The 16,465-nt window shown below is 39.0% G+C and overlaps 1 protein-coding gene across 1 annotated transcript; it reads right to left on the bottom strand.

Moving 5' to 3' along the window:
• Positions 1 to 538: 538 nt before the first annotated feature.
• Positions 539 to 16,421, bottom strand: KATNBL1 (katanin regulatory subunit B1 like 1). The gene is made up of 10 exons (XM_040601095.1): positions 16,289 to 16,421; positions 8,201 to 8,328; positions 6,684 to 6,724; positions 6,022 to 6,304; positions 4,511 to 4,629; positions 4,279 to 4,329; positions 4,104 to 4,193; positions 3,460 to 3,549; positions 2,970 to 3,063; positions 539 to 1,449 (listed from the first exon to the last, which is right to left on the bottom strand). The coding sequence occupies exons 2-10, from the start codon at positions 8,312 to 8,314 to the stop codon at positions 1,417 to 1,419; spliced, it is 915 nt and encodes a 304-aa protein (XP_040457029.1). The 5' UTR covers positions 8,315 to 8,328; positions 16,289 to 16,421; the 3' UTR covers positions 539 to 1,416.
• Between the last annotated feature and the right edge of the window lie 44 nt (positions 16,422 to 16,465).

Below are 16,465 nucleotides of genomic sequence, written 5' to 3'. Positions count from 1 at the left end.
GTTTTCTCCTGCACATCAATAAAAGTGCATATGCTTAATGCTAGGTAAGTATGAAAACAACCCTTGTAAGTACTTAGTTTAAGGAAGTAGAATATTTGGTAATACATGCTGTGCATGTATATTTGTTTTAAGTGAACAGCTGGCACTTCTTAAGTTTTACCTGGAAACACATGCTTTCTAATCACAAAATAAAAAAGGCAGTTGTAATCCTAAAAGCAAAACTCAGAGCTATTAAGCTATAGCTTTTAAATTAAAATAGTTCAGGATAGCAATAGGACAGTAAAAGAGTTTATAGCTGTATGTTCAATACTATTGTTGGTATGAATTTGCCATCACTGATCAGGCTAGAACCCTACTAATTTTGCAAAAGCTCTTTGTCAGTTTAACAGAGGTAGTATAAAAAGAGTGTGATTTGATTAACATGGCCTCATCTGGCTGTAAACATTTCAAACAATAGACATAAATATCTATGATAAAAAGTACCATGGAAGAGATTACTCTAGAAATTTTTTATGAACTTGAAAAGAAAAACAGTAGATACATTTTATATATTTACTTATTTGCATGTAGTTTAAATGATACAGAACAAGATTACTGTGTTAGAAATCCACATACAATATAAAAACATTTGTTAGACATAAATTCACCATTCTGCTGACATTTGCAATAACTGTTTATCCAAGCTTAACTTCAGGTATTTATAATATTTTTCATACATGTATCTTTGTATATGTGCAATGTTTCATTAACTACACAATGTGAAACCCTGATTTTTGTAGCTTCTCATTACAATCTGAACATAATAGCTATTTGCATCTTAACACATTGGCTTTTTGAAACACTAGTAATTAAGGCAACTTTAATGTACAGTTTCTCAATAGTGCAAACAAAAATTGTCTTTAATAATTTGATTAAAACATAGAATTCAATATTCCAAAGTTGTTGTTGTGTTTTTTTTTAAATGCAATTGGAAGATATCGGTGCATTCTGGAGTTCTCTTGTGAAAGAAAGATTTAAAAGCTCTAAATGCTGATTGCTTTTGTTGGCTCCTTTTAACTGGTTCTGCTGTCTTTGTCTTCATGACAGTAATTCATCTTCTTTTATGCGATGTTGTGGTAAAATACAGTAGCATTTAAATGAATACCTAGTAACTCAGTGAATCCCAAATGCAGCAAAGGCATACAGTTTTCATAGTGCACTTTCACCTCATTGAAGTAAAAGTTGCTCCTACTAGATGTTTTTCCACTTCAATGTGAAGTAGATTGTTAGGATTTTATTAGTGGTTTTGTTAAACAGCTTGACAGTTCAGTTCTCTTCTGCCAGTATTTCTCAAAAGGCTTTCAGAAACAGTATGTATTTCAGGGGTACTTTGCGGGGTTCTTTCACCACATAAGCATACATAGTTTCCCAATCATGTCAGTGTAGCTGTAATAAATAAGCATTTACATCCTAGAAACGAGAAACAAAAGTGTCACATTACTTATGGCTGTAACATCAACTGTATGTCTAAGGCAGGGTAATCAATCAGGACCATAATACAAGAATCATTATGTTTAGGCCACATTTCAGAACAAGCTATCTTCAAGATTACTTTCAATGGCGTTACTTTATGTACTAGAAAGCCTGCAAGAACAGTGGGACTAGCTTCCCAAGTCACCAATTTAGTCTATTTTTCCTCTGTTCCCTGCATGCACAGGAAACAAAGTCATCATCATGAGATCATGTATTTGAAGCATGTTTATTAAGAGTGACATTCCTTCAGCCCGTCCCTCCAACATTCTTGTACTACACTTTTTGCTCCTGACTTGTTCAGGTGGCCTTGGTCACAATCTATCCTGATATACATTAAGAATTAGGCGCATGAACAGAAAGAGAACCCGAATCCTAGAGAAACAAGCTGACACTAGCTGTAACTGCTATGTTGGCACACCAAAAGAACTAGGTAGTCTGTATTGCAAGCTTCCATTGCTCTACAAGTTGGGAGTTTAGAACACTGTTCTACACCCCTACTGACTGAAACTCTGCAAAAAGTTTGTAATATTCTTGTAGAAATAAAAAAAAAATAAGTCACAAGTGCACAGCAATCCCAGAAGAACAAGAAAACTTATTTGATACAAAGTGACAAATTCTGCAGCCATCAAATTAATAGATTCCACAAAGCTCTTTCAGATGCTAGTAAAGCATGCAATCTCCAAGTTCTTTTGAAGTTCGCTTGAATTCTGCACATAACCAAATATCTGCTTTAAGTCCTCTCTTACTGTCTACCTTCATCAGGTCCCTCCATGTGGAGAGGTTTCTCACTCAATGTAACTCTTTGTGCCACACCTCAAGAAAGCCCTGTTTACACAGACGAGTGTCATGAGCAGCAACTCATGCATTTACCAGACACCCTCATTGTATTTCTGATACCACAATGTACCGAGAAAGGCAAACCGGGATTTGCTTCAGATGGAGACACTTTTCTGCTCTCCACAAACTCGTAACTTTCCAAGCATTAAGCCAGCCATAAGCTTTAGAATTTAACATGTTGTCACTTGCCCCAGTCACCTGATGTGCAAATGCCAACAACATTGCCGGGCTAAGATTCTCCATGCTGCATTATGCTTACAGTAATGGGTACAGCAGATTTTAGAGAAAACATCTATCCTTTTACAGTCTACCTACTCATCTGGGCCCTTTTTTTTACATCAATTTTAAGGCTTATTACTATTAGCCATTTCACTATTAAGGAGATGCTTTCTCTGTGAAAAAAGGATAAAAAAATCATTGTTAGTGTTCTAAATCACATTATTATCATAGGGACTCCACTCCAAACTTCTGTGTAAGTTGTGCGATATACTTGAGCATCAGTGGAAAATAAAAGTGTTCCTATCCATCAATAGTTTTGCATAAAAAAAAACATCAAATGAGAGGAATACTGCAAGTGATACAATTATATTCACTACTAAACACAACTGGAACTGTATTACCTTAGCTATATTACCAGTATATCCTGGAACCAGAGTAAGATGATTCTCCTGTTCCCACAAACCACTTAATTGTCGTTTTAAAATATGAATATTTCTGAAAAAGAATGAGCAACACTTTATAACATACATATACCACACTTCAGGAGACTGACTGAAACATTATCAATACTATATATAGACTTAGTCTACATGTTATTGTCACTATTGGAAAAAAATTGATCCAACTTCCTCAATATTTGTATAACCTCTGATATTATGTTCTACATGTATTAAAACTCCAGTAAAAAACCACGAAAACAAAGACATGACAATCCTTAAGTCTGTTTCAAAACACCACCTGTGTATTAACAGAACAACTTCTTTTAAGTACTTTCAAATTATAACTTTTTATTTTGTAGATAACGTATGCTCCTAGTGATCAAAGTTAAAACAGACTGAGATGGAATAAGCTACAGAAATGTATTTAAGTATTTCCCAACACTATACTCACCCATCCTCTGCCTTTTCTGAATGTGCAGACAGTTCTGACCACCATCTTTTAATGACAGCCTGAAGCCAGTTTAAACCAACTATCACGTATCTGCAACAACATATTTTACACATAATGCTTTTTCTCACCCCACTCCAATATCTACAGGTCAGCTAAAGTGTCAAGACAAACTAGTAAGCAATTTAGAGCAACATGTTTTCTATTCTGTAATTAAAAATCTAGACAAATTGGCAAGTTTAAATACTTGCCTATGTTTTCAATTTCAAAGTGGTTAACTGAAGCTCTTATTGAAAAGCTAGAAATTCTTCAGGTATTTTGCCTGAAAACTGCCCTGATTTCATGTAAAGCATACTAAAACCTCAGTGCTATTCTGTTTTACTGTTCAGGATAAATCAATCTGCATAAGCAGTAAAGCCAGTCCCCACCAGTCCTTAACCTTGCAGAAACGAGTTGTTGAGCCACTGATTTGCTAGAGGAGAAAGGTCCAGAGGGAAGCTCCTCTTCAGGTTTGTTGTTGCCTCTGCCCCTTCACCCAATGCTGAATTTGAGGGAACGCCGTCAGAGGACTAAACACCATTAACTTCTAGGGCACTGCATAGCCAGGAAGTAATAACGTTTTGAAAACATCCTAAACTCATACTTACTCTTCGTATTTGCTTTTAAGCAATGATTTCACTAAAGGCAAAAGATCTACGCAGCAGCCAACTGAAATATGTGGTTTTTCTTCCTGTAAACTTAAAAAACAAGATGTTTCAGAAGTGTTTGAACTTCATCATGGCTATAGCAGATTCTTATCCCTCCACTTCTTTTTGTCTGTACCTGTTTGTAAGCACAGGAAGGCAGTCTACTACTACTCCAAGATCTTGTATCCTAGAAACATTAAGAATAAAATCAGAAGTGTTACTAGTAGAGCATAGGTTGAAGTATGTGCTTCCACCATGACTTAAAGAATAAGCATAACGAAGTTACAACATTTAGGGAACCCCTAAAAATGCTGCAGCATATTTGAATTTGCTACCACTTTAAGAATATAAAAGACACTCAGGTTTACCTCACTAAGTAGGCTACCAGTTCACTTATACTTCTCCTTCTCCAAAAGGTTAAAGCTACATTCAGCCTCAGATTCCTGCTGAAAAGAACTTGAGCCATAGTTTCATGGTCCTGAGAAACCTGTGTATTTTTGAAAATATAGAAATTTACCACAAGTAGCCAGCAACAACACAATAAGCTGCTCTAATATAGCAATTTGTTAACGTACAATCCTACCTGTATGCTGATGAGTTTTAGAAATTTAGCTCACAGTAGTCTTAAAACCACAAATTTCCCTTAGAAGGGAGGACAAATAGATTAAGACTACTTTACCCAAGAGCTACAAGAATAAGGTCTGTAGACACCTAAAGAGGTATCTAAAAGTTAAATACAGCATTCATGAGAAACCTGTAATTCAATCAACTCTTGAGAATTTTTTACTTAGATGCTTATTAATTTTGACACAATTTAGACCCAAGTAATTACATGTATTATTCTGAACTTTGACAGAAAAGATTAATTTCTGAAAATAGCTTGTTCTTGGAATGAAGTTTAGGTATTTTAATAAAAATAGACCTTGCATTGGTGAACACTGCAGAGCCACCCACATCTCTCAAAACAGTTAAACAGGCATCTGTGGCCAGTGATCTAGTCTTCAGTTTCTCACAGGATGAATCCTCCCCCACTCTTCATTTCTTTACTCTTCTTCCCACAGCATCTTTATTCTAGCTATTCTGCTGCTCCTTCCTTGAAACGATCAAACTCAATGGAGTGCAAGAGTGCCACAGACTTGTACCTCCAGCCCACTGGACTCTCAGGGCTCTGTCTTCACAAGACCAGTACCATAAAAAGACAGCACGGTAAGAATCTTCAATCTTATCTTCCCTGCTATGCCTCACTTAAAACAACTGCAGGCCTCAAAGGGTAACAAACATCTATGGTGACAGAAATGGAAACTTCAACATTAAGGGACTTAAATGGCCTTCACTGTCATAAAACCCATTTCATTTAAATGTCTGACCTTTGTCCAGTTTTGGAAGCCCTACAAGCATTCACTGTGTTTCATCAAGCAATCTTAACAAGAAATAGCCTTACACAAACACTTAAAGTTCATTTCACACACATGAAGCTGATACTGCTATTGAAAATGGTCCTGTCCTACCTCACCAGCTTACTTCCATCCATACACTAAACACTTTCACACATAAGCACGCATGTGGCTATACATCATGCCAGATCATGAAACTCAACCAGGTCAAAACATTTTCCTTTAGTGCTGGTACAATTTTAACCCGGAGTAGCCTGGCAGATCTGAGCTTCTGTGCTGACAAACATGTGGAAAACTGGCAGAACTACTATTGTTGGCAGCTGTATCCCCAGTAAACTGACAGACAGAGATTGTAAATCACAAGACTGGAGCCAATCTGTATGTTAAGAAAATGAATCTCTCTGAAAACTTTCACAGCTAACTACACAAAGAAACTATCAGGAATACTCCTATTTTAAACTAAAGTTTCTTTAAACTCTACTTACCTCTGAAAAAAATCCACTATATTTGGATGATGGGCCTTCTGTTTGAGATGAGCCAGAGTCACTAGAATTCAACAAGTGCGTACGACTGTCGTTGTGTAGTTTTGCTGGCAGATTCCCTGCACAAGCCAGTTCATTTTCTTTATTTGCCATGTCACAGCCCCTAGATTTAGGGAACTGTTTCTTTCTATAACAAGGCTTTGGAGTATAACAACGAACTTTTCTTTTACAATATACTACTTTGAAAAGAGAGAGGGGACTGGTCACCGTTTTTCCAACTGTTATTCTGCAATAATAAAGCAGTATTTTAGTGAAAGTTGCTCTAAATCTAAGCAATTCTTCATGTTAGTAAGTGAAAATACATCATTATGAATTCAGCAGTCAACCTGCAGGTTAGCGAAGACACTTTATCCCCAAAATATATCTTCACAACATTTGGGTTATCAGAAGTAAGAGCTACCACCAATATTTTTCTGCTGCTTTTATAAACGCAGACTCATTATTATGGAAGTGGACACAAGAACCAAGTATTGTCAGTACAGAATTAAGTAATCAAGAGCTATCTTCCATTTGTGTCTGCTTGAGTGTTGTAAAAAGATTTAAACAGCTTCTTCCTCCCTGCCTCCCTCTCACTTCAAACTCAAGCGTCTGCACAGCCCTCGTACCTGTTTGTGTATGAAGCCAGCTGTTTTGGAGATTTCTTACCCTGGGAGAAAGGGAACAGAGAAGAAAACAAGTTTTTTTTACTAAAAAGGCTCAAACACTCCCACAGTTTGTCAAAAGGAAGTTCTGCTTTACCACTGCCTAAGCTTAACATGGATTCCCTCCTTTCCACCCCCTCTTCCTATTCTGTAGCTAAAGCACAGCTATGTTAACCTTCCTATAATCTTCAGGTATTTTATGGTGACCTATAGATGGACTAGCTCTGTCATCGCTATCCTTGGAGCACCACAGTCAGCTGTAGGCTTGGGGTATCTTTGGCCAGAGGCAGGACTGTGACATCACAGGGAGAGAGTTTTTACTTACTAGCAACTGTGACGAACATAAAAAGGCTACTGGAATCTGATGGCAAAACTGCATTGCTTGTCTCACACATGCATTTAAAAAAAATAAATCAAGACCACTGATTATCTTGAATTAGCACCCTTTTGCACCATTAGGCTGCATAGAAGAGTGATATCCAAGAGGAATCACAAAATTCATTCAAGGTTGTGCCAAACAGATTAGCAAAACCTTTGAAAATTAAGCAACAGAACCTGAAGATTAATTTCTAAATGATTTTTTATACAGTAGTCTTCAATGTTTTAGAGCTTCATGTAATGAAGATGAGTTGAATTGTGACATACTAGTCTACTTTTTTCATTAGTAAACAGATTAATAATAAAAAAGCACTAAGATGCTAAAGTTAGAAATACATTTTCATACAAACAGGTACTATACCCATATACCGCAGGCATCTGAACTTGAAAATTTATACTACTATTAACATTTACATTGCATACATCAGCAAAACAATGTTATGATTGTTTTTTGTTAACACCAAGTCATAAAATCATGTAGGTTTTAATACATAAGTTTCAATAAGCAAACAGACATAGAGCATATTGGCATCTTGACTGCTGTTTGAAGTGATCTTACAGGAAGTTTACCTCCATACTCCACCGCCTTCCTCTTCTACCAGTAACACATGTAAGAGGTTATGAGAAAATGTTTCTGACTAGCAAGAATCTAGTGAAAGTACATGTTACTAAATGGGGTAGATCAACCTGCATGATATTAAGACGACAGGTCCTTTTCAATGCAAGTATTTCACCTACCCCACCTCTCAATTGTGTCATGTAGCTCTCTTGGCAAGAGAGAATTTTTTGATGATACAATTTCTCTACTGAAACAGTTCTTGGCTGTACTGCAGCAAAGCAGGCATAAGTAAAACCATCGTTAACTACTGCTCATGTGGATGATATGATACATGTATCTGTGCAGTCACTGCCTATGTCTATTATAATGCAGAGTTTTCATGATATAATTGTGTATGTAATAGCTAAAGTTCTTGCACATCTAAACATGAAATGCCCAATAGGGCACTCCAGTTTTAGACTGATTAGAACTATGAACTTGTTTGAATGTTTGCTTCAGCTTCATCAAAGAAAAAAAAAAAACAAACCAAAATCCCACAGCTTACCTCCTTCATGATCTTTTTAGTGGAAGAAGAGATTCTTTTTCTAGGGAGATCAATGGGATGACCTTCAATATGCAATACTTTCTGTTTTCTAACATTGTGGGCTTCAGATGCCATAATCTCTCAAATCCCTGTTTTCAAGGGAAATATATTTAATATAAAATAAGAATAACCAAGTATGTTTTCTATAACAGTTAACTTTCTTCAAATGCAGCCAGCAAAACCAGTTAAAAAGAGTTAAACTACACACAAGATCTTCCATAATATAAATAATCCAAGACATCCTTCAGCAGCAAATGTTAGCTGGAGACCCTATCATTAAGTGCTCATCATCATGCTACTAAAAATTCCTATTTATTAAAAAAAAAAAAAAAGAAATAAAACCAAGACACCCCCCTCCACCCCCTCTGCAAGAAACAGAAGCAGAGATCTTGTTTTCAGACCAGCTTAGTACACCTGCACTGAAAGATGCCATACAGACAAGAATTCAAGTAAAGGTGGCAGCAATTTATGAGACTTTCCACCACATCTCACACTAGGAATTTCATCTGCCACCTAGAAAAAAAATAATTGGTCCCACAACCATTTTCAAGTGAGGAAAAGCAGGAAAATAAAAATAATCCCTGTTTTTCAGGAAGGAGGCAAATTTCATCGAACAGCAAAGGTTAAAAAAATGGAAGTCAAAGACCACCCTTAGATCACTGGCAAATCCACCTCCCACCCATTTTTCTCAGAACATAAATTTGGCTATTCTTCATATTAAAAAAAAATATTTATACCAGTTAACCAGCAAGAAAATGCCTGAAGTACTTTGTCTTGAAGTATGCAAATACTTCTATAAGAATCAAAACCAAGATTGAGACAGTTGTACACGTGGTTTTGCATTTTTTCTGAGTGATTCAGAAAATTCATTGCTTGAGACTGGATTCAAGAATTACATCATCATGGTGCACTATTCTTAAGATGTTTCAGCAAGACATCCCACCTTTTAAAAACCAACTATTTGCTTTAATTTTATTCGTTTTCCTCTAAACAGTAAAACTCTGGTCCCAGCATCAGTGTCCTAATCTCTCCCCTCCACTTTCAGTACCAACAGTCCTATCCCTTTTCCTCCATGCAGCAGATTTATCTCACATTAAGAACTTCAGTATTTAAAACACTAAGACACTGAGCACTGAAAAAGCCAGATGGGGAAACAGCTTGTTAGCCACAGAAGATTTTCCAATGCAGTAGCTAAAGGCCATCAAATAAAACAAACAGGTGGCAGGCTCAAAACCAAGGATAAGGTGTACTCTTCACATAATGCATATTACATTCAATATTTTAGGATACAGCGGAAGCAAAAAAAATTCAAGTGCTTCAGTTTTCTTTAGAACAGGATCAGTACTAAAGAATCAGATTGGAGAACTGTCTCTCGGAAAAAGGAAGTTTTACTGACAGAAACCCTTACTCCTAGATGGGAATACAGAGCTCTCAGACCAGTGACTTCAGCAAGCACTGCAAATGGCAGCATTATTTATGGCAAGATCTTTTAACAGTTGGTGGCCCATACTTTTCCACATACAAGACTGGCTTAAAACTGGTTCATTAAGTTAACTTTTCCTGCATATTATGGAATGCTGATAGAATAGTTGTCACCCTACAAGTTCTCCACACTTTCAAGGCTTCCATCCACCAGGCTTATAAGTAGTAAAAAATATTTTTTCCTCTGAAGTTTAGAAGAAACAACTTTGCTGCACACCAGACTGGTTCAAGTCATTACTTGGCCTCAAATGGGCTGTACATTAAAATTTGAACTTGGAGCACAACACCAAAGCAAACAACAGAACTTTTGACAAATAGTTTTTGACAACAACCCTGAAAACCCAACAAATCCAACCTTCTGTTGAGGCTAATGATGAACGCAGAAAGCTAGGAGGATTATTTTTTTTTTTTTTTGCATCCCCTGTTTGAGAATGTTCCTGAGGGGGCAGCAGTAATGAAGGACAACCTGCAGCCACCAGAGCTAGACTCCATAGAATCATCCTGTCAAATGCTAAAAAAAAATATATATCCATAAATTCCGTTTCTGAAGAATCATTTATTGCAACTACTGCCATGACACACTGACAGCTTACAATTCTTCATGCAGAAGAGCTACCTGTCCTTACTTGCTTGTTTAGTAAGTGATCCCAAAGCATCCTCCTCTTTCATGCTACATGCTAAGCAAGAATCTGATCTTCAATACCCAAGACAGCAGCACCGTTAAACTAGAAGGCTAGAAAGAAATGTCTTGCCAAGGGAAGTCAGTTAGTGCATCAGAGTCTAAGATAACGTCTCTAAATACCTAACTAGAAAGAGGTTATCCTGGAGGGAAGGAAGTTCCCCCCAAAAAAGACTGAATGTGTCCAAGAGAAAAACAAAAAGAATTACACACACTAGCAATTTGATGCAAGAACATAACGCCCCTCTAGCCTCACAGCTGAAACAAGAAAAGACAAAACTGCCAATTCTTTCTTTAAAGACTGGGAACAGAAACCCAAAAGGCTAACAGATGATCAGACATAAAGGAACATCTGATGAAATGAAGTAAAATTGAGTGTTCACTGTCCTACAGTTTAGAAAGGTTTCCATAGTTTAACCTGGTTTGTGAGGGTCTCTGAGGATGCAGAAGCAGCAGCGAACATACACACAGTAATGGAATAGCTGCATTGTTAACCACCGTGCAGAACCTCTCCCTTAGAGCTGACAAAGCACCTAAAGAAATCATGTGTGGAAAACACAGTCAGTATTTAAAGATAGCCTCAAGAAAGATCCAGACTGACACCTCTGTTGTGCAAATCAGTAAATAATGTAATCAAGAACAGAATTACTGGACACAAACAATAATATACTGTGAAAGATCCAACCTGGTTCTTGTGAAGGCAAGTCCTGCCCTGCACATTAATGGAATTCTTTGAGACTACGAAGTAGTACAACATGGATAAAGGACAGCTAAATGATAAGATTCTAGCTGAATATTCCAAAAAGTTTCCAGAAGTCCCTCACTTTAACTTCTTGAGGAAATTAAGCAACCAAGTGATAAGAGTGAAAGTTTTTGCATGGAGAAACAGCTAACTCCTAAACTGTTCAAGTGGTTCCCTCACTGAAGGCAGCCACCACAGGAATCCTGCATAAAAATCTGCATTTGTTTATGCTGTTTGATACATTCATGGATTACCTCACAAAGGGGATGAATAATTAAATGACAAAGACCATTGACAACACAAAGTTAAACCAGACACTGAAGAGGAGGGCTAACTGATGTATTAGAGAAGGACCGTCACGTAAAATAAACAGAAGCAATGACTATAGGTTAATAAAAAGCAAAGCCTGTGTGTCTGCAGGCATGAGGAAATTCTGGGCTCCCATATAGAATCACAGGCTCCGCATTACTAATTGCCACCCACAACATGATCTGCATATATGACAGTTTACTTTAGATCATTCCGATTGCTCAGCGTTCCATATGGATCAATAAACAGGAAAATAAACAGAACACTGTTGTGGCAGTCTATAGTGACTGTTTCAAATATTGAGCCCAGGTTTAGACTCTTCCCCTCAAAAAACTCAGAAGACTCCTAAGTAAAAAAAGGTCAGACAAGTTAAAAAAACAGAATACCTTCCACACAATCAGTAACTGAACAGATGAGCCCTTTTCAGTTTGAGAAGGAGGCCACTTACACGAGAGAGGGGAAATAAAACAGAGGCCTACAAAATGAAGGGCTTGGAGAAGTTACACTGAGATTATTCACTGTCTTGCCTAATATAAGAATGGTCAAAAAGCACTAGCTGAAGGTAGGTTCAAAACTAACGAAAGGGGGTGGCTCTTTGTGCAAATTATAATCAAGCTGAACTTGTCACAGGATGCTGTGACCCAAATGTTTACATGGGTTCCAGTGCAGACTTCATATGTAAATTCATAAAAAAATGAATACATTTAAAGTGATTAAGTCCAGAGAAAGCAGAACACAAGCAGAAGAATCTGGTACATCCAAACCCGATACTGCTATAATAAACTTAGTCCACACCAAGAAACCTGCTTCTAAAGGCTTAGTAACACATGATAAAATGCTAGCTGGCCAGTAAAAAGATGAATGCTAGAGGATAAAAACACTTTATAGGGCTCTTTACAACTTTCATTTTATCTGCTATCAGATACCATCATGTAGGGATAGCTAATTAGACACTACCACACACTTATTTTGGAATATATACAGAGGATTTTAAAACTGGCATTAGATACCAGTTTGTACAGGATCAGACACACACCTTTACGTCTTGAATTTTTTACTATCCCCTTGTGAGGGGCACAGCTAGTGGTATTTGTTCAGAACAGTCTGTTATACCATCTCATTAAGTCCAATGCAACTATTTTGCTTTACAAAACTTAAAAAATAAACTAAGGTTAGAATGGAAGTCTCTTCATCTCTACCTTAGCCCCTCACCACACAAGCCTAAACCGTTTTACAACTGTAACAAAATAGACTGCAAATCTGAACAGAGATGCACAATTTCATTCAGATGATAGGCTCACATTCCACCAGTTTCCCCCATCCCATGCATGACTTCTCACAGAAGATGCCAACCCTTCCTTTCTCCTCCTTTTAGTCTCCTAAATTTTCAAGAAACAAGACTAGAGTAACAGCAGCCCTACATCCTGATAAGCAAGCACATTTGACCCTGCAGTCAATAGACAGTATCCATGCAAAGTTTTCTTGATGGCCTTACTGCTATTTTCTAACTCTGATCTCTCCCTTCAACTCTTCAAGTCATACCAGTATCAAAGCAACGAAAGTCAGCACGAAAAGGCTTTCAAGTGCACATCTATCAAAGGCAAGTATCAACAGCTCTGCCACTCCCTCCCATCGTTCTATGTTCTGGGCACAGCCCCCAGAGAGGGACAAACTTTTCTTCGCATGTTATGTAATCTACACATGTATTAACATAACATTAATTTCTTGCAGAACACAGACTGGAGTACTTCGCGTGACAGCAAAGCCAACGTAAAATAGCTCGATACCTTAAGTCATCAGCAATACCCTTTAAAACAAACATTCTTCCTGTCCTACTCTTTGCCCAAATTCTTAACAGCTATTTTTTCCTGTAGCATTCCATGTACCCTAGCAATTGCAGATGTTTCTGTGACTCTCCCCCACCCCATATTAAATCAAGTGCAAGTTCAAGGATGGCAATATTAAACTCAGATGAAAGGGCTAATTGTTACTCCTCAAGGAGGGGAGTTCATACTGTGAAAGCATTCAACATAGGTATGCACCAGGGAACCAGTAACAGCCAATTTCTGTAGTCATTATCAGATTTAAAATGATCCTAAGAAACTTCCAAAAATGGTTATTCCAAGTTAACTTCCGCAAGGGTAATCCATCTACAAAAATAAATCAGCACTATCTTGTGATGTAGAAGTGATTCTGTAAGCTTGGCATAATTTCCTTCCATTTTAACTCTGACAAATGTTACAGAATCCATCTGTCTCTCAGTTTTAGATGGCTTCCACATGCTTAGAATATGAAATGGAGTGGGGTTTTTATTAAAAAAAACCCACTCCTTTTAGTAGTTTATGCCCTGACAGCGTTAAATACTGAATCCTCTTTTAAAAAAAAAGTGGAGCTCAAGATTCCAAGAAATATGTTAATGCAAAATTTTTCTGCAACTCTATAGAAAGTTTTTTAGTATGCCAGCAGGACACATTTTTTCAAATGTGCTATACCTGTCAGGCCATTTGTTTCAATATAAAGTTTCATGCGTGGACAGAAGTTACAGGAATTTCATTAAGTTTGCAGTAAAGGCAAATGTATTTGAGTAACTAGTTATGGTAAGTTAGCTTATTCCTACAGTTTAAGCTCATTTTCCTATTACTCTTACATATGGAATTTGTATATGGCCCACTGGCACAAGCAGTCATAATTAACCTCCAAAAATGACCACAAGTCAGCATTTGGTTAAGTTTATTGAGGATGAAGCCAGGTGTGAGTTACCTCTCCTTGTGGAGCTAGCTTGAGTCTAATAACTGAACCTTATTCACATTCTGGAAAAAATATTTTCTAGAAAAAAGTCAAACAAATATCCAGTTTTCTGCATCTGGGGATACCATTTACAGATATGTTAAGCTGCCATAACATAGTATTGTCAGTGTTTTAGACCTTTCTAAAATCATCCTTCACTAATGCAAAGATGCTTTTACCGGTTCATTTTCACTTATGAACACCCTAAGAAGAGTAAGGTTGGAAAAGTGCTGTCAGTGACATTATCTGAGAGTTCTACATAGGAAATCAAGTTCCAATACACCGACACTCCCACATTAATATTTTACACAAGATTTAAGAAACTACTCAAAATGAAATACAGTGTATTTTTCTACTCATTGCTGAACCCCAAAAGCTTCAAAAAAACTGCAACAAGAACTTTAAAGTCAAACCTAGAGAAAGACTTACTGGAAAACTCCTCAATCTCCAAACTTGGTGGAAGCATGAGTACACAACTCATCCCTACTTAGCTGAACACAGTCTGACTACACTTCGCATAGCTTGGGATCACATGACTTTTTATGTTACCCTCGAACACACTTCCATTACTGACTGTGGTCTGTTTATAGTACTTAAAAAGCCTTCTTAATTCATACTTAAGCTCCTTACCCTGAGACCAACATACAACACTGTTACAATAAATTAAAAAAAAGCTTATTAAAAGGATTCCAATAGAAATATATTGAAAAGAAGCGTTTCGAAACTGGGTGAGAGACAGAATACATATACACTAATATAACACCACACACATATCACTATACTCACATTTTTACAAAATATATACATATGAAATACTTTAATGATATAATTTCTAAGACGTTATAATGAAATTCGGAGTTATAAAGTTTAGGAATTCAAGCCAATGGTACCTTGAGTTCAGTAAAATCATATTACATAAGTTTTAATCAAAATTACATGCACCGATAATATGAAACTGACAGCTTTTGACTAGGACAATTTATTTCTAATCAGCAAGGCCAGAGGCACTAACCTGTCTTCTGTTATGCTTTAGTTCTAGTAAACTTGGGTAACTTATCTTCCCCTCCCCCCCCCCCCCTTCCCTGACTACCGGAACAAAAAACCAGGGGAGTGGGAAAAGCAGAACACATATTCCAAGAAGAGAAAGAATAAAGCTGCTTTTAAGGAAACTGACTTAACCTTGCCCTATAGCACATCATATCACAAAAAAAGAGCAACAAAGGTTTCTAAAACTTCCTCCCAGTCTCTCTCATCAACAGATGTCACTATTCAGAATATCTTTATTTTGTATCTATGTTCAACAACATGCCAAACTACTCCAGCATAACAGCGGACAAAAAAACCTTTGAAGGTTAACAAAGTAATTAATACAGAAACTGATCTTCAGGCTTCTGAAGATCTGCCTCACACCCCCGTGCTTTTTTTCCCCACTGGAATCTGTCACACCCAGCGAATAAATCCCGTCAGCAGGCCTCACACCCGGCTGGTTATCCTCCCTCTCGGCAGCACCGAAGCCTCCCCTGCCCTCCCTCCACTTACCTGCCAGTGCACACGCTCGCTGCGAGCCGCGGCTGGTACCGCCGCTCCCCCGAACAGCGCAACCGCCAGAGCTCGCCCGCCACGGGCCGCCAGCACCGCGGGCAGCCGTGCCGCAGGCCGGCGGGGCTGCCCCGCATTGGCGCGCCCCACGCGCAGGGGCGCCGGCCGGGGGAGGCCTGGCGGGGGCCACCGCGGGAGCGGGGAGGCGGCAGCCCCGCTCCCCCACCGCCCGCCCGCCCGCCGAGAGGGGCGCCTCGGAGCCGCACCCGGCCCCGGCGAGCCAAAGCACGGCCCGGGGCGCGGCACGCACCGCGCGCCTCCACAGCGGGCGGCGAGCGGGGTGGGGGTAGGCCCCGCCGAGGGCTCCCGCGGCCCCGGTTCCTCAGCGGCCGGAGACGAGTCCTGGGTCAGGAAAGCTCCCAACCCGGCCGCTAGGAACCCCGCCCGCCGCCGGCTCGAAGCGCCAGTTCCTCGGCCACGGCCCCGGGAGCCTTCCTCCCCGCTCACTCACCCGCTGCTCATGGTACCGGGCAGGGCCACGCCGAGGGGGGAGGAGGAGCCACGGGCACCTACCACCGGGGCCCAGCGCCCGGAGCCTGCGCCATTCAAACGGCGCCGCGCTGCATGCTGGGCCGCGCCGCGCCACGCCCCACCGGCCGCGCCGCGCGGCGCAGGCACGCGGCGCCCT

This window comes from Falco naumanni, chromosome 7, assembly GCF_017639655.2.
Source record: "Falco naumanni isolate bFalNau1 chromosome 7, bFalNau1.pat, whole genome shotgun sequence".
In the NCBI taxonomy this organism is placed as follows: Eukaryota; Metazoa; Chordata; class Aves; order Falconiformes; family Falconidae; genus Falco; species Falco naumanni.
Note: the sequence above shows the minus strand (reverse complement) of the source record. Positions and strands in the feature narration are given on the sequence as shown.

Bases quoted from the DNA above. Each gene is read 5' to 3' on its own strand.
- KATNBL1 (XM_040601095.1), bottom strand. From the start codon at position 8,314: ATGGCATCTGAAGCCCACAATGTTAGAAAACAGAAAGTATTGCATATT. The intron at 6,725-8,200 runs GTAAGCTGTGGG...CCTTTCTCCCAG, and splicing joins CTAAAAAGATCATGAAGGAG to GGTAAGAAATCTCCAAAACA. The intron at 1,450-2,969 runs GTAATACAGTTC...TCTCGTTTCTAG, and splicing joins ATACTGGTAATATAGCTAAG to GATGTAAATGCTTATTTATT.